At 42.6% G+C, this 25,432-nt stretch overlaps 1 protein-coding gene across 12 annotated transcripts in view; it reads left to right on the top strand.

The window, feature by feature from the left end:
• Positions 1 to 25,432, top strand: part of FARS2 (phenylalanyl-tRNA synthetase 2, mitochondrial) — a 732,018-nt gene that overhangs the window by 658,312 nt on the left and 48,274 nt on the right. Inside the window, exon 8 of one of the 12 annotated variants that reach the window (XM_033934772.1) lies at positions 3,110 to 3,297. The exons of the other annotated variants lie outside the window; for them this stretch is intronic. Within the exon in view, the coding sequence (XP_033790663.1) occupies positions 3,110 to 3,113 (4 nt within the window). The 3' untranslated portion in view covers positions 3,114 to 3,297. Of the gene's footprint in view, positions 1 to 3,109; positions 3,298 to 25,432 lie in introns of those variants that run through there. 12 annotated transcript variants of the gene reach the window in all.

The raw sequence follows: 25,432 nt of genomic DNA, 5'->3' as shown, positions 1-25,432 counted from the left end.
GCCTTTATCTGCCATCATGTCTCTATGTTTCAATCCCTATTACTACTCTTTATCATTTCTAAAGTGCTGAAATACGTACACAATGTTTGATTCAGTAAAAAATTTTAAAGTTGTTTTTTGTAATTTAGTAGTTTAAATTGTAAAGGATTATAATCATTTATAACCTGGATTTCTGAACACCTTTTACTAAAAATAATTTAGGGGCTCATTTTCAAAGAAAAAAAATGTCCAAAAAGTGGCATAAAAGAATAGATGGACATTTTTCTTGCCAAACCTTTCCAATTTGCCATTTTTAAACCCTATTTTCTAGATCAGGGATAGGCAATTCTGGTCCTTGAGAGTCATAGGCAAGTCAGGTTTACAGGATATCCACAATGAATATGTATGAGATGGATTTGCATGCACTGCCTCCTTGAGATGCAAATCTATCTCACGTATATTTATTGTGGATATCCTGAAAACCTGACCTGCCTCTGGCTCTCGAGAACTGGAATTGCCTATCCCTGTTCTAGACAAATATCTATGCTGTTCATCTGCAGTTTGTCTAAATCTCAAGGGGGCATTTTAGAGATGTGGAGTGGGCAGGACTAAGGCAGGCTTATGACCTGGACATTATTCTGCCATAATTGAATATTTAAGAATATGTCCAGGACACAATTTAGACAACTGGGGATAGACCTGTTTTAACAACGAGTAAGTACCAAAAAAGTGCCCAAACTGACCAGTTGACCACTGGAGGGATGTAAGCATGACCCCCACACACATTCTCCCTGTGGTCACTGACCCCCCTCCTACCCCCAAATATGTAAATGAAACAGTCCATTCCTGCCTGTCTGACAATTTCAGATATTATGGCAGCAAGCAGGTTCATGGAGTAGTCTGATGGAGTAGTCTGATGGGCGGTGTAGTGAACCATAGAGCAGGGGACTCAGTCCCATACTCTACTCTAACTGCTACCCTTGTAGTGGAACATGTAAGTCTTTCAAACCCATCCTAATTTCATTGTATCCACATATACCATGTTTCCCCTAAAATAAGACCTACCTCAAAAATAAGCCCTAGCATCATTTTCGGGTTAGGTCTTAATATAAGCCCTACCCCAAAAATAAGTCCTAGTCCTGGGATTCACTGGTAACTCTTCAACCCCCCCCCCCCCCCCAACACACACACACACTGCGCAGCCAAACCCCTGCTGACCTTCCATCCTTCCCTCCCCGCCGACCGCGAGCCCTACCTTCAACTGAAACAGTGTTGAGCTAACAGCACTCTAAACAGGCTGCTTGGCCTTGTCTGTCAGGGATTTCACTCTTCTGTGTTACTGATGATGTCATACTCACATAACCCTTTTTATACACTAATTATACTTCCATGCTATTCATTGAGCGCTCTGATTAATCATTGTTCTCGTTTGCTGCCAAATTAGTGATACCAGTCCAAATATACTATATGGGTATGTCTTGAACTTTGAATTCATTTTTATTCCCCTTCTTACTAACTATTTTATAAGTTGCACACATTAAATTATATATTTTCAGGTTAAATGTTATTTCTAATTACACTTGTTGTAAAACTGAATAAAGAATTTAAAAAAAATTATATATTTTCTATATTTCAATATTTTTCAAATTTTCATTTAACATAATTTCATTTGTTAAATAATGGTTTGAAATAGATATGGATGTACAATTTCATTTAGATATTTTCTTATTTAGATGTCTGTGTAATTTTATTTAGATATATTCTTTTTTCAATTTTATTAACATGAGTTCTGTGTGTATGCATTTATCCTAACAGTTTTTATGCCTCTCATGCAGCTCACTGAAAGGCAAAACATGGCCATGTCAGGCAAACTGTTTTTTAAATTCCTATGTGCTGTAGTGATAAAATAGATGACAGACTGTGTATCTGGTCTGCTCCTCTATCTTAAAACTGAAGATCTTAGGGATATACTGAAAGTGTGTCGCTGTAGCTGTTAATATCCAGCCATTCTTGCAGAATAGCTGAAGAAAAATAGATTTAGTTTTTGAATTGGTCAAGTCTCAACCTAAAACCTTTCGAAACATTACGGCAAGACCTCAAGCAAGCTGTTCATGCAAGGAATCCCTCAAATGTCACAAACAGTTCTGCATGGAAGGCTTGGCCATAATTCCTCAAGAGCAATGTGACAATCTGTTCAACACTTAGAGGAAACCTTTAGTTGTAATTATTTTTGGAGATGCCACAAGTTAATGAGTGGTTCCCATATTTTTCCACACAGGGAGACTTACTGTTTAAATGTTTTGTTGAATAAAAAAAAAAATCCAAATATATCTTTTTTTGTCTTAGTTGTCTATTCAGTGAATTTATTTTTCTCTCTTATTCAGCATTTAGATTAAGGGCTCCTTTTACAAAGGTGCGCTAGGGCCTTAACACGTGGAATAGCGTGCGTTAAAATGCCCCGCGCGCTAGCCGCTACCGCCTCCTCTTGAGCAGGCGGTAGTTTTTTTGGCTAGCGCGCGCTAATCCAGTGGGTGCGCTAAAAACGCTAGCACACCTTTGTAAAAGGAGCCCTAAGTTTTAATCATTTAAGGCAGGGGTGTCTGACCTGAGGCCCCGTGAAGTATTTTGTGCAGCCTCGGTCGAGGGCGATGCAGTGTTTTCCTCTGCTGCCCCCGGGTGTTTACTGTCTTGCCGGCTCCCTCCTCTGTCTTGCTGCAGTGTTTGCGCAGCCCCAGAAACATTTTTTTTCGGCCAATGCGGCCCAGGGAAGCCAAAAGTTTGGACACTCCTGATTTAAGGTGTGGGGGTTCGCAAGTGTGGGTTTTGTTTTGTGTAATGCAAACCAAGAATTCTCTGAGATTATTTTAGCTGTCTAAAGATTAAATGGAACACATCCTGCAAAAATAGGACTCCTAATTCCACTAGAGTTACCATAAAATGTGTTTATTAACATGAGGGATCCTTCTTATTTCCACTAGAAGATAGATGTCTGTCTTAGGCTGAAATGCTGGCTGTACAATCTCATTTACAGGAAATAGCTGAGCCACCATGTTAAGAGTGCTGAAAGCTGTGCCTTTTCAAATGTAATGAGACAAGAGGAATACATACCTATCCTGCTGCTTTTAAACAGATAGTCCTCAACCTGCCAGCTGACAGTGAGAGATGATCCCACAGAGAGGTGCAGGAGTTGTGAAAGTACCAGCTGTGGTGAGAAAATAAAATTGAGTTCTACCTTCCAAGAAGCAGTCTGCTAATTACTCAAGAAAAGCCAGGTTCAGATGTGTAATCGGAAGGAAATCTGGGAGATTTTTGGCTGTGGACATCAAGTGTGAGCATGTCAGCACAGTCATGACGGTACCATAAAAAGAGGTGAAGAATTGGTGAACATAAAGGTACCCAAATTTGGGATGGTTGCATTTGTAATGGCTAATTTTTTATGTTTTAAAACAATGTAATAGATTGTAATAGATAAGGGCAGTAAGATTTTTTTTTTATTGATAAAGCAGATTATCAATTTAAGATATAAAAATTACATTTCTGTTGCACAACCTTAGATTCTAGTTAATCTCCGTCTTCATTCCTACAACTGAGAATTCATTGTGCTTATCCCCTCTCTTCTTGAATTACATAAGGCTTTATCTGCCACCTCCCTGGGGAGGCTAATTTCTGCATTCACCACCCTCTGTGAAGAAAAATGCGTTATATACTTTTAGTTAGTAGGATTGCAGCAAATGACTAGTAATAGAACAACTTATTATGTCTTTTTCTCTGGTTATGGCCACTGCTGTGTTGCCTTGTTTTGCTATCTTTGTGTTATCAGATATCTCGATCCTAATTGGTGCACATCAGTGTCTCACTCTCATTGTGAACTCCTTTTGATTTCTATATCCACATAAATAACTGTACTTCTTTGCGTTCCCATTTTGCTGTCAAGCACTCGATCACATCCCTTTGCTTCCTTATAACTAAAGAGCCTCTGAGCTTATCTCATGTTTGCTTTTAATTCTGTTGCTAACTTTGCCTCCATTGCCTCTCCTCAGAGGATGTTTTATATAGCCATAATCATTCTTGTGATGCCTCAGCCAACCTTCAACAGAAATCTGCATGGTTCCTGGCTGGTGTAATATAACATAAAACTCACTTTTATACTGCAAATACTGCTAAGTTCTATGTGGTTCACAAAAGAAGATGAGATGAAAGGCAGAGCCTGCCTAATTTTCAAAATATACGTTTTTAAGACACGTTGAAATTGTAGATAAGAGTCATTCAACATAATTAAGAAAGTCAAATCCTTATCCCATAGTGCTGCTTGAAAGGACAGCAGATGTTGTTGAAATTTTTAAAATTTACAATTCTTGGCAGATGGAAAAGAGAACAGTGCATGTGATTTCTTGGAATGTTTGGAGTTATTGAATGTAAACGATTCCAAGAGATATTCTGGAATTAAGCCTGCCAATACCTTAAAACAGAAACATCCAAACTTGAACTTAGGGCCTCTTCTATCAAACTGCACTAGCAGTTGGTAGTGCAGAGAGCTGCGCTGAATGACTTGTGCGGCTCCCGATGTTTATAGGAACTCTGTGAGTGTCGGGAGCAGCGTGGGCCATTCAGTGCAGCTCCCTGCACTAAAAACTGCTAGCGTAGTTTGATAGAAGAGGGCCTTAATCTGCACTTCAATCAGTAGCCAATGCAATTGACGATAGATAGTAAGGTGTAATATGATCATACTTCTTCAGATTATAAATCAAGCGAACCGCTACATTCTAAATAATGCGCAGTCTCTGCAGATTTTTGGGGGGCTCCAGCAAGATGCTGGAGTATTATGTGTGGACCCAAAGAATGGCTATGAAAAATCTGGGCACACACTACTGATAGCCTGGCATATAACCCTTGAGGATCTGGATCAGTCCTCAGAAGACTCAATAAGTATGGTAGGATAGTAGCAAAGTGTTCTCAACATTTAGAAGGCTTGAAGACCAAGAGTGTAGATGCTAGTTCAGACCTAAATTCTGAGACTGAATATCTCAAACGTAACACTTAGAAGCCTAATAGAAAACTTGCCTCAAGTATATGGTGTGTTTGTTCAAGAAGAATTATTGTGTACATTGACTTGGCTGAGATTTATGGACTGAATGTAAGGCTTTGGCCAACTATGAATGTTCATAGTCTTAATCTGTTTCTTTTCAGGTAATTTGATGTTATTCCCAGCATGGCTTATACCTCAGGACATATTTTCTAATATTACTCTTCAGTCTCTACCCTTCTGTGAGACATAACTTATTCTGAAATTTTCTTTCCAATGTTCTTTCTTGCATACTATTTATGACGCTGAGGTACTTGAATGGATTTCCTATACCTCTCTAAGGGCTTCTTTTACTAAGGTGCACTAGCGTTTTTAGCGCATGCACACGATTAGCGCACGCTAAAGCGTGCGCCAGCTGAAAAACTACCGCCTGCTTAAAAGGAGGCGGTAGCGGCTAGTGCGCGTGGCATTTTGCGCGCACCTTTGTAAAAGGAGCCCTAAGTCTCATGTCAAAAGAGGCATGGCACATATTTTGCACTATGTTTATGTCATTTATCTGGACTGCCTCTGTGCTGTCTATATCTTCTATGAAGTACAGCCTTTAGAGCTGGGTATTAGAGAATGACATGGTGACAAAATTCATCACCGTTCCCGTCCCCGCGGATAACCGCGGGAAATAATCCCATGTCATTTTCTAGTGTCTATTTCAACCTCGGTCCTTCTACACCAGCATTCTTCAGAGCAAAGCTTGCGGGTGAGTGGTTGTGCCCAATTATACTCTGATTCTTTCCTCTCTCCTTAAAGAATGACATGAAGATGGTTTCCCGCAGTTATCCACGGGAACGGTGATGAATTTTGTCACCGTGTCATTCTCTACTGGGAATCATATTCTAGATCAATTCTCACTACCAAGCTTTATACAGGCATCATTGTTTTCTTTGTTTCCACTGGTAATGTTTTTCCTTGTGTACCCTAACATTGCTCTTTTCTGTTGTCACTGAGGTATTTCTCTGTTTTTGCAATCTTAAGATAATCATGTCAAATCACCACAAGATTTCTTTTCTATTTGGTCACAAGTTTTTCACCTGTCATGCATCTGTGGATTTTTGTAACCCAAACATGACTCTGCACATTTTACATTGAATTTTAATTGCCAAGTACTTGACTACTCGGACCATTCCTCTTTCTATCTGTTCCATTTCTCCTCTTAAAAGACAAACATTTCATAATTATCTCTCTCCATTATTATATAATTAAATATTGAACAGGTATAGTCTAATTTCTAAAGTGCTCTATTAATAACCTCTCTTTCTAGGGTATTACTGTTGCCTTCTGTTCATTATCACCCAACTGTTAACACACATCCACTTTGGAGCATATTTGTAGGATGCTCAGTTTACTTATGAGCATCCCATATAGGATGGTGTTAAAACCATTACTGAAAGCTATCTATATATTCAGTGCATGCCCCAATATAATTCTCAGTTCATCCATTAAAAGAAAATGATTACATTTAATATAGTCTCCCTCAAGTACAGGTACAAGATCCTTTATCCAAAATCCTTGGGACCACGCATATTTTGGTTTTTGGAGCTTTTCAGTTTTAATATTTTAATAAGAGTAGGCATACAACAGAATAAACTCTCATATAAAATAAACTTGCAGTGTTACAAAGTTACTAAATTCTCCAATCTCCATTGAAAGGAAACTTCATTAATTTGGGGAAAAAAATATTTTTAGGTAACTTTTTTTTCCCTTTTTTATCTTTTCAGAGCAAATGTTTCCATTTGTACTGGGTAAACCTTTATTGGGAAATTTTAATGTAAGTAGGTCAAAACAAAGGCCATGGCTTCAGAAATCCCACTGATAATTTCAGAAGTCTCTTACAGCTATATAGCACAAGGTAAAAAAAAATTTATTTTCATCCAGCAGAGCTTGGGGAAACCCTGAATGTCGTCTTATATTTCATCTACTGAAAAAGGGGCAGAAACAACAATGGAATCAGGAGTAGGTCATTTGGCTTTTATGATTGGTCAGAGAGGGAATATGAAAGGCTTCTTCACTCATTTTATTCATAGGGGAAAGTTGGTATTTTATCTTGCCTGAAGGCTGACTCTTTAAGAAGAGAAATCCTTGATGTGCCCTGCTTTGCCCTACCTGCTTTTTCTTTCAATGGCCAGTTTATCATTACAAGTTGTATCAGAAATATATTTTACATACAGAGTCTTAAGCAAACAAAGGCATAGTCACAGTGGAAGAGATTCTGAGTTTAAAAATAAGTTGCTGAAACCAGTGCTGTTAGATCAAAGTACTTAAATAAAAGTAAAGGTAAACACATATTTTGATACTTCAAGTAAAATAAAGGATAATGAAAACAAAATTTAAAAATTTACTCAAGTAAAAAAGTACCTAAAATAATACTATTTGAGTTAAAAAAAAAAGGAAAAGTACCACAACTACAATGTCTGTTCATCAAGAAGTGTGACACAGTGGTTAAAGCTACAGCCTCAGCACTCTGAGGTTGTGGATTCAAACCCACACTGCTCCTTGTGACCCTGGGCAATCACTTAATCCCTCCATTGCCTACCGGGACAGACAGGGAAAAATGCTTAAGTACCTGAATAAATTCATACAAACTGTTCTGAGCTCCCCTGGGAGAATGGTATAGAAAATTGAATGAATAAAGGAATATACTTCTCCCTCCGTATTAGCGGTTTCAGCAATCGCGGTTTTGATTATTCACGGTTTTTTGCTTGCTGGCTCATTCCCCCAAAAATTACTTCAGCTTGCATAGAGAAATAGCTGATTCCAAGCGTTTACAGAGAAAATCGCTGATTCCCAGCACTTTCTTCACCATGTTTTGCCTCTCCTTCAGGAACAGGCCAGGTCTCCCACCATGTTATTCTCGGTTTCACCATATTCGTGATGGTTTTAAATAGAAAACAGCGAATAACATATGAAAAAATTATTTGCGGTTTTTCTGTATTCATGGGTCTGTCACAGTAAATACAGAGGGAGAAGTGTAAATAATTTGTTACCAGCTTCAGCTTCATCTAACCAGTTCAAACACAGGCAACTCTACTGTTCTTTATATCTCCCACTTTTACTTTTTACTATAAGCATCAAATGTAACTAAGTAAAAGTAGTAAAAATTGGCAAAATTATTGCTTAAGTAAAAGTAAATTAACAAATGTTATCCTGTACTTCTTTGCAAGTAAAAGCATCAAAACTTTTACAAAAGTACAACAATTAGTTACATTTACTTACACAGATTTATATCAAATCACGGTAGAGGTATTTACCTCGGGCCAGCAAAGTAAATGCTCTGACGATCATAGGAACTGAATGAGCATCAGAGCATTTACTTCGCCAGCCTGTGGTAAAAATCTCTATCGCGGTTTGATGAAAGGAGCCCTTAGCTACTCTACAACATTGATCCAAACTCATAGGAATTTATAATAATTAACAGGGTTGTGCCATTTGTAGTCTATATATACTGCACTTTTCCACTGATTTTGTTCCTTGTAGTGTTTTTTTGTGGAAGAAAGCTAAGACTACAAGCAGGTATCGCAACCGGATTTTTGTACACTTGAATCTCTATCCTTAGCCAAACGATGAGTATGTGTAAGAAAAGAATTGTATGTGTAATAGTTAAAATCCAAAGGGATGTGGAGAAGAGTTTTAGAAAGGACATCCAGGTCAGAACATCACAAATGGATGTTTGTGATCTCTTTTTTTATTTTGAGCCCTCCAGGAACAGAAAAAATGTCTACTGTGCCTGAATGTACACTACTTCAATAGCCTTCAGGCTTGCAGGTTTCTTACAGTAAGTATTTTTCTGTCCCTGGAAAACTCATCATTTAAAAATAAAAAGAACTGAAGTGGGATTTGAACCTTGGTTCTCGGTATTAATCATAGGCCACTCCTCAAATCTGCATGCTCTGTTGAGAATGTCCTTAATACCTGAAGCTGTTTTCAAATTCAGGGGAGAAAGAGGGGTCAGCAACCACTGAGGGATTAAGGTGTCCTGCCTTAACCCTCCAATGGACAACTGCTCAATCAGAGCACCTTTCTGTAGTTTGCACATCAGAGGTGAGCTAAAACAGCAGAAGCCCTTGGAAAAAATATCGAGTGAGTCCCCTATATATACTGTATACTGCAGTCATGATACATGGGCTTGTCATGCCACTGAGGCTTGCACGCATCTAAGAATCTGAAAGCTATGCCATCAGTAGTTTCACTACCAGCAGGGCCTCCCAAGGCGGAGAGGTTTCTTCGGAGATGTCAGACTAACGATGTACCAACCATCTGGGCAGCAGCAGATGGACAGTGTTGGAGACAGAGGATCACGTTTGATGTGACAATGGTGACAACATCAAATCTATACTGTGCAGAAGAAAGGCCCGGCAATCTACTTCTGTATTCTGTCACGAAAGCTTGATGATGTTCATCAAGTCGCTAGGACTTGAATATGAGTCGATGGTACCTATCAATCAATCCCCTATATATTATCAGAGAAAAGAAATATAAAGAATTAAAGAGAAATAAAGTTAATAAAATGTAGGTGCGTTGAATTGAAGATAGTTTCTTTGAAATAAACTTTTGTACCTCAAATATTTAATTTTTCTATAAGAGGATGATACCACTAGGATTGCCATCTCAGGAGAAAAAACTGCCACATGTACTGTGACAGGGAAGCCCTTGTCACTGGTTTAAACCAGACCAGCAAAGCAAGCATACCTGTGCCCATAGAAAGAAACCTGCCCATTAAGGCTGTGCCCAGTCCTAAAGAAAGGCAGGGAGGCTACAGAAAGGGGGACACTTTAGATGAAAACAAAAGGGTGTCTTTACTTCCCTATAATTCCTTTCAAAACCTTAATTCTCAAGCAAAAACCCTTTGCAGGCAGAAAGACCCAGCAAGGGTTAAAGAAAGGGGAGGGACTCCAAAGCTACAGAGTGGTCCCTCAGCCAGAGTAAGCCTGAAGCCTCAGCAGGATAAATTAACCTCAGCTGATCTCAGCAAGAGGCAATCAGGAACTCACAGCAGAGAAGGTATCCAGGACAGCAAGACAGGAGGGGGAAAAAGGTTCTCCAGTGCCTGCACCCCACAAGCACATTCAAAGCTACTCCAGAGCTCTCAGAACCCCACCACTGAAACCAAGGTTAGAGGGGGTTGGGAAACAGCCTAGGCAGAAGTACTTTGAAACTGCTTCATGCCGTGGGGAAACCCTATGCTCAGGAAACCCTATGATCAAGGCCACCAACATGCTCGACTTTAAGAATAAATGGGACATCCACGTGGGATCCCTACGAGGGTCAAGTTAAGGAACTAGGTCATTAGCACTCAGACTTAATGGGGTGGGTCAGTAGAGTGGGCAGACTTGATGGGCTGTAGCCCTTTTCTGCCGTCATCTTTCTATGTTTCTAAGGGGAGGAACTGCCCATGGAGATAGGGCAGGAGAATGCAGACGTGTACAGCCACCCTGAAATGGATTGGGACCCTGAAGCAGTAAGTATGAATGAAGACTGGATGTGTGAATGAAAGTCTCTAACAAACTACTGATGCTTAAGAGAGTGTGAGAAATGTTTAGAGAACTTAAGAATGTTTTCTGCATAATTGTGAGACTGAGAGACCAGTTAAAAGCCAACCAGAAACCTGTCTACCTGGAAAGTATGTTGGGTGGGGGTTGGGCAAAGGCAGGTCTCTGTTTCCTAGAAGAAACTTTAAAGGGAGCCCTGATAATTATAGGAAAGGAGAGGAATTGTGAACCATGATTAATAGAGGGTGGTGTAGGTTCCTTATTCCCCTGCCCAGAACCCAGTTGGTTAACTTGGGGAAATACCTTATTCAGGGAATCAGGTGCTATTACTTCCTGGAGTGCCTTTAAACGTGCAGGCTGTATTAAAAGCCCTACAGAGAGAGAAGGAAAGTGGAGTCAGTGGCGGGAGGCTGTCCAGGGATTCCTGGATTTGGGAATTCTAAAGCCTAAAAGCTGAAAGGACTGAGATACAAGTGGTAGCTGGACTTTGCCTGGCTGGAAGCCAGTTTGGTCATTTTTGGTTTTTGTTTCTTCTTTTGTTTATGCTGGACTTCTGAGAAGTGTTTAACAGAGGATTGAATTGAAACAGGCCTAGGCAGCTGCTTAGGTGGCTTGTGTAAATGGAACTATACAATGCCTGCTAATAAAATATTTTTTTCCCACTGCTTGATTTTCTTTTATTTCTCTGATGACAATATTCAGTGGACTCCATAAAACCGCTCGGCTTTGCGCCTGTGACAGAAGCTGGGATGAGGGAGCGCTAACCAAATCTTCAGCTCTGTCACACTACGTATGTTCTTTGATTATTACACAAACTTGACATAAGAGAAATGGAGCTCCAGTAGCCAAACCCTGCAAACATAACACCAGATTTTTAGACCGCATAACCATGAGTTCAGTTCGATTTACAAAAGATTACAAATGAAAAGTACAAAAACAGAATGAAATCTATTTAGTCAGGTGTTTTGAAAAGAGAAAGGTTTACAGCTGGTTTCTGAAATGTTCACAAGTGCAAGATGTAAGCAACCCTCAGATATATTGCATTTTATTTTAAATTTAGTTAATTGGAATGTGTCAGCTTTGGCAAATGTTCTCTGATATCTTGTATTTCTATTTCTCTACTATCGCTGTATATGCAGAATCTCACGTCTTCAGGTTTCCAGTTCAGTATTTTGGGGGCTGAGGAGTGGCCTAGTGGTAGAGCTGCTGCCTCAGCACCCTGAGGTTGTGGGATCTAATCTCAGTATTGCTCCTTGTGACCCTGGGCAAGTCACTTAATCCTCCATTGCCTCCAGTACAAAACACGTAGCTGCATATAATAGAAGTGATAGGTATGCAAATCTCTCTCATGCATATTCATTAGGGATATCTTGAAAACCCGACTGGCTGGGGGGTCCCCAGGACAGGGTTAAGAACCACTGAATTAACAGGATTAACCTGTTAATTGTTTAATGGCGACCAAAACATTTAACATACTGTGCGCTCTGCAGGAAGTGAAGTCAGGCCAAAGACTACGTCAGAGGAACATATTACTGCTTCCTCTTTGCTGTTGCTGCTCACCCCTAGAGAGCTGCCTTGCCGCCGCTGTTGTTGCTGCCACCACCCACCCCTGGAAGGCTGTCATTACTGCCCCTGCACACCTCCAGAGAGTTGCCTTGTTGATGCTGCTGCCTGCCACGGCCCACTATAGCCCTTCCCTCCTACTAACCTTATATACCCTGCTGGCAGCACTAGCGATTAAAGCATACTGAAGAGGATATGCGCAACATACCGGAAGCCGACAGGCTATATGCAGGAAACGAGGACGGGAAACTGACAGGGTTGACGGTCAGTCTAGAAGAGGTATTCAGGCAGATTGATATGCTCAAAAACAATAAATCCCTGGGACCGGATGTCATCCATCCGAATGTAATCAAGGAACAAAAAGGGGCTATAGCTGAACTGCTTCAACTAATAGCCAAACTGTCGATCAGATCGGGAAGGAAAGTGGGGAATGTCACGCCGATCTTCAAGAAAGGTTCAAGGGGAGATCCTGGAAACTACAGACCGGTGAGTCTGACCTCAGTACTGAGAAAGATGGTAGAGGCGCTGATAAAGGACCGCATCATTGTTCACCTTGACGGACACAGTCTGATGAGGACCAGCCAGTACAGCTCCAGCAAGGGGAGATCTTGCTTGACAAACTTGCTGCACTTCTTCAAGGGAGTAAACAGGCAGATAGAAAAGGGCGAGCCAGTTGACATTGTGTATCTGGATTTTCAGAAGGCGTTTGACAAGGTCCCACATGAACGACTACTTCAAAAAATTGCAAGCCATGGAATCGAGGGTGAAATACTCATGTGGATTAAAAACTGGTTGGCGGATAGGAAACAGAGAGTGGGGGTAAATGGACAATACTCAGACTGGAAAAGCGTCATGAGTGGAATGCCACAGGGTTCGGTGCTTGGACCCATGCTCTTCAACATATTAAATGATCTGGAAATTGGTACGACGAGTGAAGTGATTAAATTTGCAGACGATACGAAGTTATTCAGAGTAGTGAAGACGCAGGAGGATTGTGAAGACCTGCAATGTGACATAACATGCTTGAGAAATGGGCCGTGACATGGCAAATGAGGTTTAACATGGATAAGTGTAAGGTGATGCCTGTTGGTAACAAAAATCTTATACACGAATACAGGATGTCCGGTGCGGTACTTGGAGAGACCCCCCCAGGAAAGAGACGGGAGTACTGGTCGACAAGTCAATGAAGCTGTCCACCCAATGCGCAGCGGCGGCGAAAAGGGTGAACAGAATGCTGGGAGTGATTAAGAAGGGGATCACGAACAGATTGGAGAAGGTTATCATGCCGCTGTACCGGGCCATGGTACGACCTCACCTGGACTACTGTGTCCAGCACTGGCCGCCGTACAAGAAGAAGGACACGGTACTACTCGAAAGAGTCCAGAGAAGAGTGACTAAAATGGTTAAGAGCCTGGAGGAGTTGCTGTACAGTGAGAGATTAGAAAAACTGGGCCTCTTCTCCATTGAAAAGAGGAGACTGAGAGGGGACATGCTAGAAACATTCAAGATAATGAGGGGAATAGACTTGGTAGATAGAGACATGTTGTTCACCCTCTCCAAGGTAGAGCGAACGAGAGGGCACTCTCTAAAGTTAAAAGGGGATAGATTCCTTACAAACGTAAGGAAGTTCTTTTTCACCCAGAGAGTGGTGGAAAACTGGAACGCTCTTCCAGATGCTGTTATAGGGGAAAACACCCTCCAGGGATTCAAGATAAAGTTAGACAAGTTCTTGCTGAACCAGAACGTACGCAGTTAAAGCTAGTCTCAGTTAGGACACTGGGCTTTGACGAAAGGGCCACCGCATGAGCGGACTGCTAGGCACGATGGACCACTGGTCTGATCCAGCAGCGGCAATTCTTATGTTCTGCTTTAGAGCACTGCCGGTATGCTCACTGGCTCCAGTTTCTCTCAATCTCTTCAGTCCCTACTAGACTGGAACAGGAAGTTCCATCTGCTGTTCCAGTGTAAACAGGGCCTGAAGAGACTGTGAGAGGCTGCGGAGCCAGCAAGCTTGCCGGCAGTGCTCTGCTTAAATTGCTAGCACTGCTGGCAGGCTATAAAAGGTTAGTTAAAGGGAGGGAAGGAGAGCAACTGGTCCGACCTGAACCCGGGGGGTGGGAGGAGGAAGGAGAGAGAGACAGACCTGACCATGAAGAAGGGAGGAAGTAGAGAGACACACCCAATCACTGAGGGAGGAGAAAGGAAAAGAGAGAGACATACCCAATCACTGAGGGAGGAGAAAGGAAAAGAAAGAGAAAGACCCAACCACAAGGAAGAGGGAAAGAGAGAGAAAGACCCAACCACAGGGAATAGGGAAAGAGAGAGAGAGAGAGAGACCCAACCACAGAGAAGAGGGAAAGAGAGAGGGAGACCCAGTCATAGAGAGAGGGGAAAAGAGCAGGTTGGATCACAGGAAGATTTGCTGGGAGAAAGAGATGCAGATGGGGGAGATAGGGTGATATTTGATAGGGCTAGATTTTGGAAATAGGGATGAAAAAACCAAGGGAAATGGTGAGCACAGAGTGGTGGGCAGAATGAGGGGAGGGAATTGAGAGTACCCACAGAAGGGAAAGGAAGGGGAGGGAGATGATGGTACCCTTGAATAGCAGGGAAGAGAAGAGAATGGAATTAGATAGATTTGAAAAGGAGGAAGAAAAGTTGATATGAAAGATGAATATAGGACAGAAAGTAAAGAGGAGAAGAAAAGAGAGTGAATAGAGCACAGGGAAGCAGAACCAGAGATGCGGAATGAGATGATTAGAAAGACAAAATCACCAGACAACAAAGGTAAGATAAATGATTTTATTTTTAGTTTAGTAAGGGTTGTAATGGGATTAAATACTGCCTTTCTATGGGACAATTGAAATGAAATGTGTCAGTTTTGAGAATTATGTCTGCTGTGTATATATTGAATTATACAAGAGGAAATGTGAGGGGCGCTTTCTGCAATTAATCAAATGATTACAAATTTTAATCACGATTAATTGTGCAATGAAAAATTGTAATCGATGTACAGTGCTAATGTTTTTTCTTTATTTGCTTTAGTCCCATTGTCTTTTCTGTTTATCTCTATTTTTCTTTAGTTCTCTGGCAAGGCCTTCTGTCCATTTGGCATGTCTTTTCATTCCATGTGCACCACCTATCCTCCTGCTGCATCCCTTACCTGTCTTATTATTTTGTACTATCTGCTATCCAGCATTGCATCTCTGCATCCCAGTTCCTAGGCTCTCTCCATTCCTAGCATCTTTTTTATGACCCTATCCCATCCTTTTTTATGACCCTATCCCTTCCCTTCCTAAAGCCAACATCTTCCACTCTCTCTCCCCCTGCCCATCTTTGTAATCCAGGATCTTTGTTTCTTTCTCTCCCTCTCTCCATTGGTTCTGCATTTCCTCCCCCCGCCCCTCTCCCTGGAACAGATCCTCTCTTTTTTCTCTTTGCTCCCCACTTCTTCCACCACAGTCCAGCAGTCTAGCATCTCTCTCCCTCTACTTCCCACTTCAGCATCTCTCCCACTTTCTTCATCCCCCCTCACCTTCTTGTCTGGTATCTCTACGCCCAAGAAGGGGTCTTGCATCCCTCCCTCTTACCCAATTATCTTGGTTTGGCATCTCTCTCTCTCCCCCTGTCTCATGAATTAGGCTTGGCCTCACCTTATCTCCCCACCAACCAATGGAAATAGCATCTCTTCTTGCCTCTTTCCCAATCCTGCAGCTCTGGTGCAACCTCTTCTCATCCACCGCATGTCTAGCATCTGCCCCCTTTCCTTCCATGTCTAGCAGCATCTCCGTTTCTTCCCACCTTCAACTCCAGCAGCATCCCTTCTTTCCTCTCAGTCCTGGAAAATCAACAGGTCGCAGGTAGTGCTAAAAATGTGTTGCTTCTAGCTGCCCCGGTGCTTCTCTCTGCTTGGGCCCCACACAGGAAGTTGCATAAAAAAGGCAGAACCGAAAAAGAGAAGTACTTGGGCAGCTGGAAACAGCACATTTTTAGCACTGCCTGTGTTTTGGTTTTCCAGGAAGGGATGCGCTAGAGTCGGAGGTAGGAGAGAATGGAGGAAGTTGGGAACCCTGCAAGAACTACTTCATTCCTGCAGGATAGAAGGAATTAGGGCCCTCTCCAGGCTCAGGGGCTTATGGGATTTCCCACACACTGCACTCAATTGCTAAACTGCCACTGGACATGACAAGTACCGGGTCTAAATATGGATGGACATCTTTTTAGACTTGGATGTCACTTCCCATTCTGTAATTGGAGTTGGACATCCATATGTTGGACCATCTCTAGTCCTGTACAAAAACAAACACGGACTGTGCTAGAGGTCTGAACGGGGATCGCGGGAATCCCTCCTGCTACACGGGACTCCCACGGAGATCACACCCTGAGCAATGGGACTCCCACGGGGCCCCCAAACACGCCCACGGGACTCCTATGGGGATGGAATCGGGATTTCAGAGCCTACCTTATTCTCCGTGACCTCCATGGATTAAAATGTTGAAATCTTCTAAATAAGAGACCGGCGCTGCAGCGGACTGGAGCCATGCTGAGCAGTGAGCTCAGCACGTACGCACATGTCCGCAAGCAGGGAGGCTTGCTGCTGATTGGCTGAGAGATATCACATGCAAGTACTTAATGAGGTGTGTCAGCATAGCTATTGCTAGCATTCAGCATTTTTAGTTGGCATAACTAATGTCAGCGAAGGCCTATGGGAAATTATATCAATCTGACTTTGGCATGTGAATGCAGATAGACCCTGAGTGTAGGCAGACTGTTTCATATGGCCCGAAAAGACGGTGTTAAATAGCCCTGATTGAATCATGATTAGGTAAAAGGTGTTAATGTGTTAATGTCTGATTAAGAGGGTGCTTAGGACAATGGGTCCAGGTGCACAGATAACTAAAGTTAATCAGAAACTATTGTCAGAGGCATACTGGAAATTACATTTGACCATAGCCTATTCTTCGGCTGTCTAGCACAAGTTTACTAAGGAGGGGGAGATTTAACTTCTATTGAAGCTCAATAGTTTTCTATATTCAGAATAGGATTCCAAGCTATAAAAGCCTCCTCTCTGCAACGCACAGGGAGCTCTATCTTTCTCTGTCTATCCTTCTTTTTATCTATGGAACACGAAGCTTGGACCACGAAGCTTGGACCATCACCCCATCCCCCTTTTCTCTCTCTCTGCCTTTCCCTGGAACTTCAGGCTTCTATGTCTCTCTTTTCCTCTGAACTCTGTAAGGCAGGGAAACTGCGTTGCTCTCTCATTAATTGTAATGCTTATAAATATTGCTTTTCTGTAAGCCTATTTCTATAATATATTCTTTATGCAATCACCTCTGGCTGTGCCTTTTTGATTCTACTTCCTGGTGAATCTTCAGTGAGGGAACTGAACCTGGGACCTGGCGTTTGTAAGGGCGCCTCTCACGTAACCCCTACCACCATACATTGTGGGGGCCGCTAACAATCCTTACAAGGTGAGCCACCTGATATCCCCAACCAAATGCCCAACAGAGACCTACTCCGGACCTAAGGAGGACCCACTACTGTCACTGTACCCCCTTGCCATATAGATGTGCTACAGAGTTCGATGTCCATATCCTGCCTTCTGAAGAACAAGAACAGAGCTTCTAAAATAGCCACCATAAAGTCACTGGGTAGTTTTGTAAGCCTTAAGAGACTAGAGATGAAATAAAATTACATAATGAAGTATAGTATAAGTTTCTATGGAAACAAGGTGAAGAAGTGTTTGAGAGGGCTTTTAAAGGATTCCAAGTTATGATTCATTTGTAGAAAATCTTTTTTGGATTCTTAACATCAGATTATATTGATGCTGCACGATTTCCATAACAGGCTAAAAAGCCAATGGTCCATCTAGCCCAGTAATCCATCTTCACAGTGGCCGATCCAAGTTACTAATACCTGGCAGAAACCCAAACAGATACAGCATTCCATGCTACAGTAGAGGAGGAGAGGTGCCAGCACTGGCTGACTACAGAACGTGCCTCTCGCCATGAGAGTCATGTTCTGTAGGCAGTCGCTGCCAGCACCTCGCCTGTTTGCACTCCCAGAATCTCACTGAACATTGCCTCCTATCCCATGACTCTTTAATTTTCTCAGTAGCCTCTCATGAGGAACTTTGTCAAAAGATTTTTGAAAATCTAGATACACTACATCAACCAGTCCGGCTCAACTTTATCTACATGTTTGTTCACATCTTCAAAGTAGTCATGCAAATTTGTGAGGCAAGATCTCCGTTGACTTGAACCCATGCTGATGCTGTCCCATTAAATCATGTTTGTCTACATCTTCCACTATTTTATTTTTTATAACTGTTTCCATTATTTTGCCTACCACTAGAGTCAGGCTTACGAGTCTGTAATTTCTCAGATCTCCCCTGTCACCCTTTTAAAAAATTGGTGTAACATTGGTCACTCTCCAATCTTCAGGTTCTACAGACGATTTTAGTGACAGGTTACAGATCACTAATAGCAGGTCAGCAATTTCATGTTTGAGTTCTTTTAGTACCCTGGAATGTATACCATCCAGTCCAGGTGATTTATTACTTTTTAATTTGTCAGTTTGGCTGGCTTAGTACATCTTCCAGATTCACTGTGATTTCTTTAGTTCTTCTGCATTATCACCCTTGAAAAACATTAACGGTTCAGATAGATCTCTTACATCTTCTTCCATAAAGATCGAAGCAAAGAATTCATTCAGTCTCTCCACTATGGCTTTATCCTCCCTGAGTGCCATTTCTGCTCCTTGATCATCCAATGGTCCCACAGATTCTCTCACAGGTTTTGTGTTTCTGATGTATCTAGAAAAATTGTTACTATGAGATTTTGCCTCATTGGCAAGTTTCTCTTCATATTCTTTCTTAGGTTTCTTTATCAATGCTTTGCTTACGTGCTTATGTACTGCTTATGCCTCCTTATTTTCTTCATTTGGATCCTTTTTCCATTCTTTAAATGATGTTTTTTGGCTTTAATAGCCTCTTTCACTTCACCTTTTAACCATGCCGGCTCTCATTTGTTAATACGTGGAATATATCTGGTCTGGGCTTCCACGATGGTATTTTTAAATAACATCCACACATCAATGCACATCTCTACTTACATTCTACCTTTACCTAACATAGTTGGATCTAACATAGATAATAGATCACATAAAGAAAACATACACTAATAAATATTATAGAAAAGAAGGGCACTAATGAACTGGGAGGTTAAAATGAAGAGAGCATTTTAAAATGTGGTTCTTCAAGAATGGTATTGGTACTAAAGTGTTTCAGTAAGAAATAATGATTACATATCACTGTTCTTCACCATCATATATAGAAATCTATAAGCTGCAGAATAACATTTTAATAGACTAGTAATAAGTGAAAATAACCTTTGATATATAGACGCTCTAATTCTAAGTCCTATCATATTAAATCAACTGCACTTGTATCTTCGAAAAAAGAAATCTCACTGTACAAATAAGCTTGGAATTACCAGCTCAATATGTTATAGAATTATATGATTGGTTCTCTTCAGAAGGGGGAAAATGTTACCATGCTTATTTTGAATAATCAGAAAGGTAGCTTGATTTGTTTCACTTATATTTTATTTATACTTCTTCTAGAGGCAATAACTAATAATTTTAAGATGGATGGCTGCTATAAGTTAGCAAATGTAAACTCACACATTAAATATGTCAGCAGCAGCTTTCATGCATGGGTCAGTAAAGTGACGAAAAGCTGATGTGAAATCATCACTCCCACCACTTCAGATTAGACTGAATACGTCGAAGGGCAGTATGTGAACTGCCTTTCAGCAAGCACATTAGGACACCTTTTTAAATGCATAGAGTGAAATGTTTCTAGGTTCTCTTATCGATTACTATATTAAAGCAATATAAAAAGATGTTGTAGCACGTGGGCTTTTAAGGGCTCCCTGCGCCTTTTTTCTTGCATGCATTAAGGAAATAAAAGGATCCCATAGTAAGAACAGATTAACAAAGCAGATCAGCTGTAGAGTATAATTTGAAGAAAGAATAAACAGCTTAATTCCACTCTTGTGATCACTGGTAACATCAGAAGCGGCTGAGCTCTAGGATCTCTATCTCTTAATCTACAAGGGGATGGTGTCAGAAATATACAGATCAATGTTAAAACACCATGGCAAGTGTTTACAATGCAGCTAAGAACATAAGAATTGCCGCTGCTGGGTCAGACCGGTGGTCCATCGTGCCCAGCAGTCTGCTCACGCGGCATCCCTCTGGTCAAAGACCAGTGCCCTAACTGAGACTAGCCCTACCTGCTTACGTTCCAATTCAGCATAAACTTGTCTAACTTTGGCTTGAATCCCTGGAGGGTGTTTTCCCCTATGACAGACTCTAGAAGAGCGTTCCAGTTTTCTACCACTCTCTGGGTAAAAAAGAACTTCCTTACGTTTGTACGGAATCTATCCCCTTTCAATTTTAGAGAGTGCCCTCTTGCTCTCCCTACCTTGTAGAGGGTGAACAACCTGTCTTATCTACCAGGTCTATTCCCTTCAGTACCTTGAATGTTTCGATCATGTCCCCTCGCAATCTCCTCTGTTCGAGGGAGAAGAGGCCCAGTTTCTCTAATCTTTCGCTGTACAGCAACTCCTCCAGTCCCTTAATCATCTTAGTCGCTCTTCTCTAGACCCTTTCAAGTAGTACCGTTGTCCTTCATGTACGGCAACCAGTGCTGGACGCAACACTATAGGTGAGGGCGCACCATAGTCCGGTACAACGGCATGATAACCTTCTCTGATCTGTTCGTGATCCCCTTCTTTATCATTCCTAGCATTCTGTTCACTCTTTTCGCCGCCACCACACATTGTGCAGACGGCTTCATCGACTTGTCGATCAGAATTCCCAAGTCTCGTTCCTGGGAGGCCTCTACAAGTACCGCCCCAGACATTCTGTATTTGTGCATGAGATTTTTGTTAACTACATGCATCACTTTACACTTATCGCCACCTTCCAGTCTTCCAGAATCTTTCCCAATTTGATCGACAGATTGGCTATTAGTTGAAGCATTTCAGCTATGGTCCATTTCAGTTCCTTGATGACCCTCGGGTGGATGCCATCCAGTCCTGGTGATTTATCGCTCTTAAGCCTATCAATCTGCCTACACACCTCCTCTAGACTGACTGTCAATCCTGTCAGCTTTCCGTCTTCGTTTCCAGCATATAGCCTGATGGGTTCCGGTATACTGTGTAAATCTTTGGTAAATACAGACGCAAAAAATGTGTTCAATTTGTTGGCGATTGCTTTGTCCTCTTTTAGCGCTCCCTTTATTCCATGGTCATCTAACGGTCCCACCGCTTCCTTCGCGGGTCGTTTCCCCTTTATATATCGAAAGAAAGGCTTGAAGTTTTTCATCTCCTTGGCTATTTTTTCCTTGTAGTCTCTTTTGGCCCCTTTTACCGCCTTGTGGCACCTTCGTTGATGTTATTTGTGTTTGTTCCAGTTTTTGTCCATTTGTGACCTTTTCCATTCCTTAAACGAAGCTGTGGCACTTAAATAAAGTTGTTAAATCACAAGAGGACCTTGTGAGACTACTAGGCATCAAAATGGCAGATGATATTTAATGTGAGCAAGTGCAAAGTGATGTATGTAGGAAAGAGAAACCTGACCTATAGCTATGTGATTCAAGGTTCTATGTTAGGAGTCACTGCCCAGGAAAAGGATCTAGGTGTAATTGTTGATATGCTGAAACCCTCAGCTCAATATGCAGTGGTGGCTAAGAAAGCAAATAAAATGTTAGGAATTATCAGGAAAGGAATGGAAAACGAAGATGAAAATTGTTATAATGCCCTTGCATCAATCTATGGTACAGCCGCACCTCGAATACTGTGTGTAATTTTGGTTGCTGTATCTAAAAAAAGATATAGCAGAATTAGAAAAGGTATAGAGAAGGGTGACAAAAATTATAAAAGCCACAGCCAGGGAAAGATTAAAGGATAGGCAAAGTAGGTATGTTTCTCAGGCCTCAAGGGTTCGGGGGGTCCAGTGTGCTGCTCTAATGACATCATCACATGTAGCCATGCCGATGTCCCACTCTTGCAGCAATATGTTAGGATGTTTTCCACTTTCATCATTTGTTGTTTTCTCGAGATTTGCAGCATAGCAAAGAAGTCCAGGTTGCAGCTGCCCTTGAAAAGAAGAGGATGACTATGTGCTTTGGAGTCTTCTGCTGTGCACTTCTGGTGCCACAGCAGAATGGAGGAGTGCATGCTGCAGATTTGGCTCATGTCTGGCCTTGGGATAGTGGCGGAGTAAGAGGAATCACTGCTTCTTGAGTCTGAATGTGTGGCTGAGCCCTGTGGGAGTGGGGCAAAAAAAAAGAACTGTAGATTAGTTTGAATTTGGGTATGGGTGGTCTGTAACCTTGGATATTGGAAGGAGAAAGATTCTGAGCTGGGGGGAGAGGATGGTAGAGTGATCATGAAGGGTATAAAGCCTGGGGTTGGAACAACATGATATGGAGAGGTGATACTAAGCTTTGGGAGAGGCAAGAATGATATCAAGGGGGGTATTAGGCTGGAGGGGAGTTGAGGGGAATAAGTAAAAGCCACAAAATCCAGAGGATCTGGCTAGTCAGTCATGTCCTTGAATCCTCTCCTTCTGCCTTAATTAGGCTTAGAGAATGACACGGTGAAAAAATTGGTCCCCGTCACCACCCCGTCCCCGTCTCACCATCCTCTGCACCGCCCCGTCACCGCCATTCCCTTCACCGCCCTGTCACCGCCACTGCAACCCCATTCACCGCCCCGTCACCGCCACCACTGCATACATAAAAGCCTCAAACGGGTACGATTTTAAATACTTTTCTTTATTTACGTATAAAGGAAACATTCTTTAAAACTTTAAAACTTAGTTAAATATTAGTTAATAACTATACAAAAACAAACACGACATGTACTTTTAATGCTTACAATGTTAGCCTACATGGTAAGTAGACGCGGCCGCTGTACCTAATCGCGGCAAAGATCTCCCTGCCGTGATTAGCATAGTGACCGCGGCTACGGCTGCAAGTCTCCCCTCCCCCCAGCGATCACGGCAGGAGGGCACCCAACCCCTCCTGTAGACCCCCCCCAACGGCCCTCCCGACAATCGCAGCAGAAGGGTACCCAACCCCTCCTGCCGGTCCTCCCAATGGCCTCCCCTAAGATCGCCGGCAGGAGGGTACCCAACCCCTCCTGCTGGACCCCCCTCCCCAACGAACCCTCCCACCCCGGAACCCCCTTAGTCTTACTTTCCAAGTTGGACCGGACGGCTCCTCACACGTATGGCCAGCAGGCTTGCCTCCGTCCAAATGAGGCGGGCCCGCCCCTACCCTGCCCAACCCACAGGATCCTAGGGCCTGATTGGTCTAGGCACCTAAAGCCACTCCCGCTATAGGAGGGGCCTTAGGTGCTTGGGCCAATCAGGCCCTAGGATCCTGTGGGTTAGGCAGGGGAGGGGAGGGGCGGGCACGCCTCATTTGGACGGAGGCAGGCCTGCTGGCCAGACGAGCGAGGAGCTGTCCGGTCCAACTTGGAAAGTAAGACTAAGGGTGGTGTTTCGGGATGGCGGGGTTTGTTGGGGGAGGGTCCGGCAGGAGGGGTTGGGCACCCTCCTATTGGCGATATAGGGGGCCGTTGGGGAGGCCGGCAGGAGGGGTTGGGCACCCTCCTACCAGTGATCATAGGGGGGCTGTTGGGGAGCTGGCAGGAGGGGTTGGATATCCTCCTGCTGCGATCGTCGGGGGGGCTGTTGGGGTAGGCAGGAGGGGATGGGTACCCTCCTGCCGCGATCGTTGGGGGGGGGGGCGGGTTCTATTGGCAGGAAGGGTTGATCTGACAAATGAGGAGCCAGTATATTGGGGGGCGGAGTCAATGCGGCAACGTGCAAGTTGGATCGAGAGTTGGAGGAGACAGACAACATGGCGGAGACATCAAACACCCGGTCACGAACACGGTGAAACACAGGTAAATAGCGGTTCCTAGAAGGGGGTACATTGGCCTGCGGGGACAAATCTTTTCACCGTTTTTGCGGGCGGTGAAAACTTTTGTCCCCGTGTCTGCGTCGATTTGGCTTTGGAGTCTCCATAACCCGCAGCCAAACCGCAGCCACGCCGCAGCTCCCTGCGGGGATCGCTCCCCGTGTCATTCTCTAATTAGGCTCTGCTCTGCTGCCTTGCCTTGTAAGGTAGGAATTTTTTTCTTCACAGTAAAGTTGGATCTGGAGTTCTCTGGATCCAACTTTGTTAAGAATCAGTCTACCTAGGACTGTTCAAAGGCAGGTCAAGACAAGATCAGGAGGCACCTCCATATCCAACATTTTACATGAAGAGAAAAAAAAATCATATTTTAAAATAGAAAAAAAAAGTAATCAAATGGAAATAAAAGAAGTAAAGAAGCAAACAAAAAAGCAGGTAAATAAATAAATGGAGGCTTGGGCAGGAATGGGCACGGGGTGGGGCCAGAGGGCCCAGTGTACCTGTTTGCCTAGGGCCCACTGAAGAATTAATCCTGGTCTGGTTACAGCATTCAAAAATAAATCCAGCAGTACTTTTCCTCCACAGTGTGGTCAATAAAAGATTTTTAAGAGACTTTCTTGGCTACACACCAGTCTTTGGTTATCTCTGCTGTTTTGCTGCTGCATTCTGACCTGTGGAAATTGTTCCCTCTTTTTCGCTTTTCTAACTTCAGCCATGACATATCAATCAGCTTGAAAATTCATAGACCAGAGATTTAATAGTACAGCTAGATGTAAAGACATTTTTGAATCGGTGAATTTATGTGCTACCACTATAAAATTCAAATGATAACGCTTCAGTATTATTTACAATGTGTGTTATACTGTACCTCAGTTAGATCATTTCACATGGTGCAGGCAGCTCCAGAATTTACCACAGACACAGAGCTGCCATCAGTCATGTTTTCTATATCCTCTGGCACTGGTCCAAGATTTGTAACTTTTGGGTGGAGGTAATTGGCCAGTTACAAAGATGTGCTAAGCATTAATTCTTCTCAATCCAGAAGCTTGCTTCATTCTTCAGATTTCTAAATTAAGTTTCGGTAAATGTCAAGCTTGTTTTGTACCATGTGCCTTTTTAACAGCCTAAAAGTGCATTGCAATTAAAAAGAAATTCTCTGCATCTTCTATGGTAAGGGACTGTCAGAGTAATATAAATGGAAAAGTAAATGTATAGCCCCAGCTTTTACCAATCCGCAAAAGCGTTTTTTAGCACAGGCTGGCACGCTGAATGCTCTGCACTGCTTCCGACGCTCATAGGAACTCTGTGAGTGTCAGGAGCCATGCAAAG

This window comes from Geotrypetes seraphini, chromosome 2 (assembly GCF_902459505.1).
Source record: "Geotrypetes seraphini chromosome 2, aGeoSer1.1, whole genome shotgun sequence".
In the NCBI taxonomy this organism is placed as follows: domain Eukaryota; kingdom Metazoa; phylum Chordata; class Amphibia; order Gymnophiona; family Dermophiidae; genus Geotrypetes; species Geotrypetes seraphini.
This window is presented reverse-complemented; position numbering and strand designations above follow the sequence as displayed.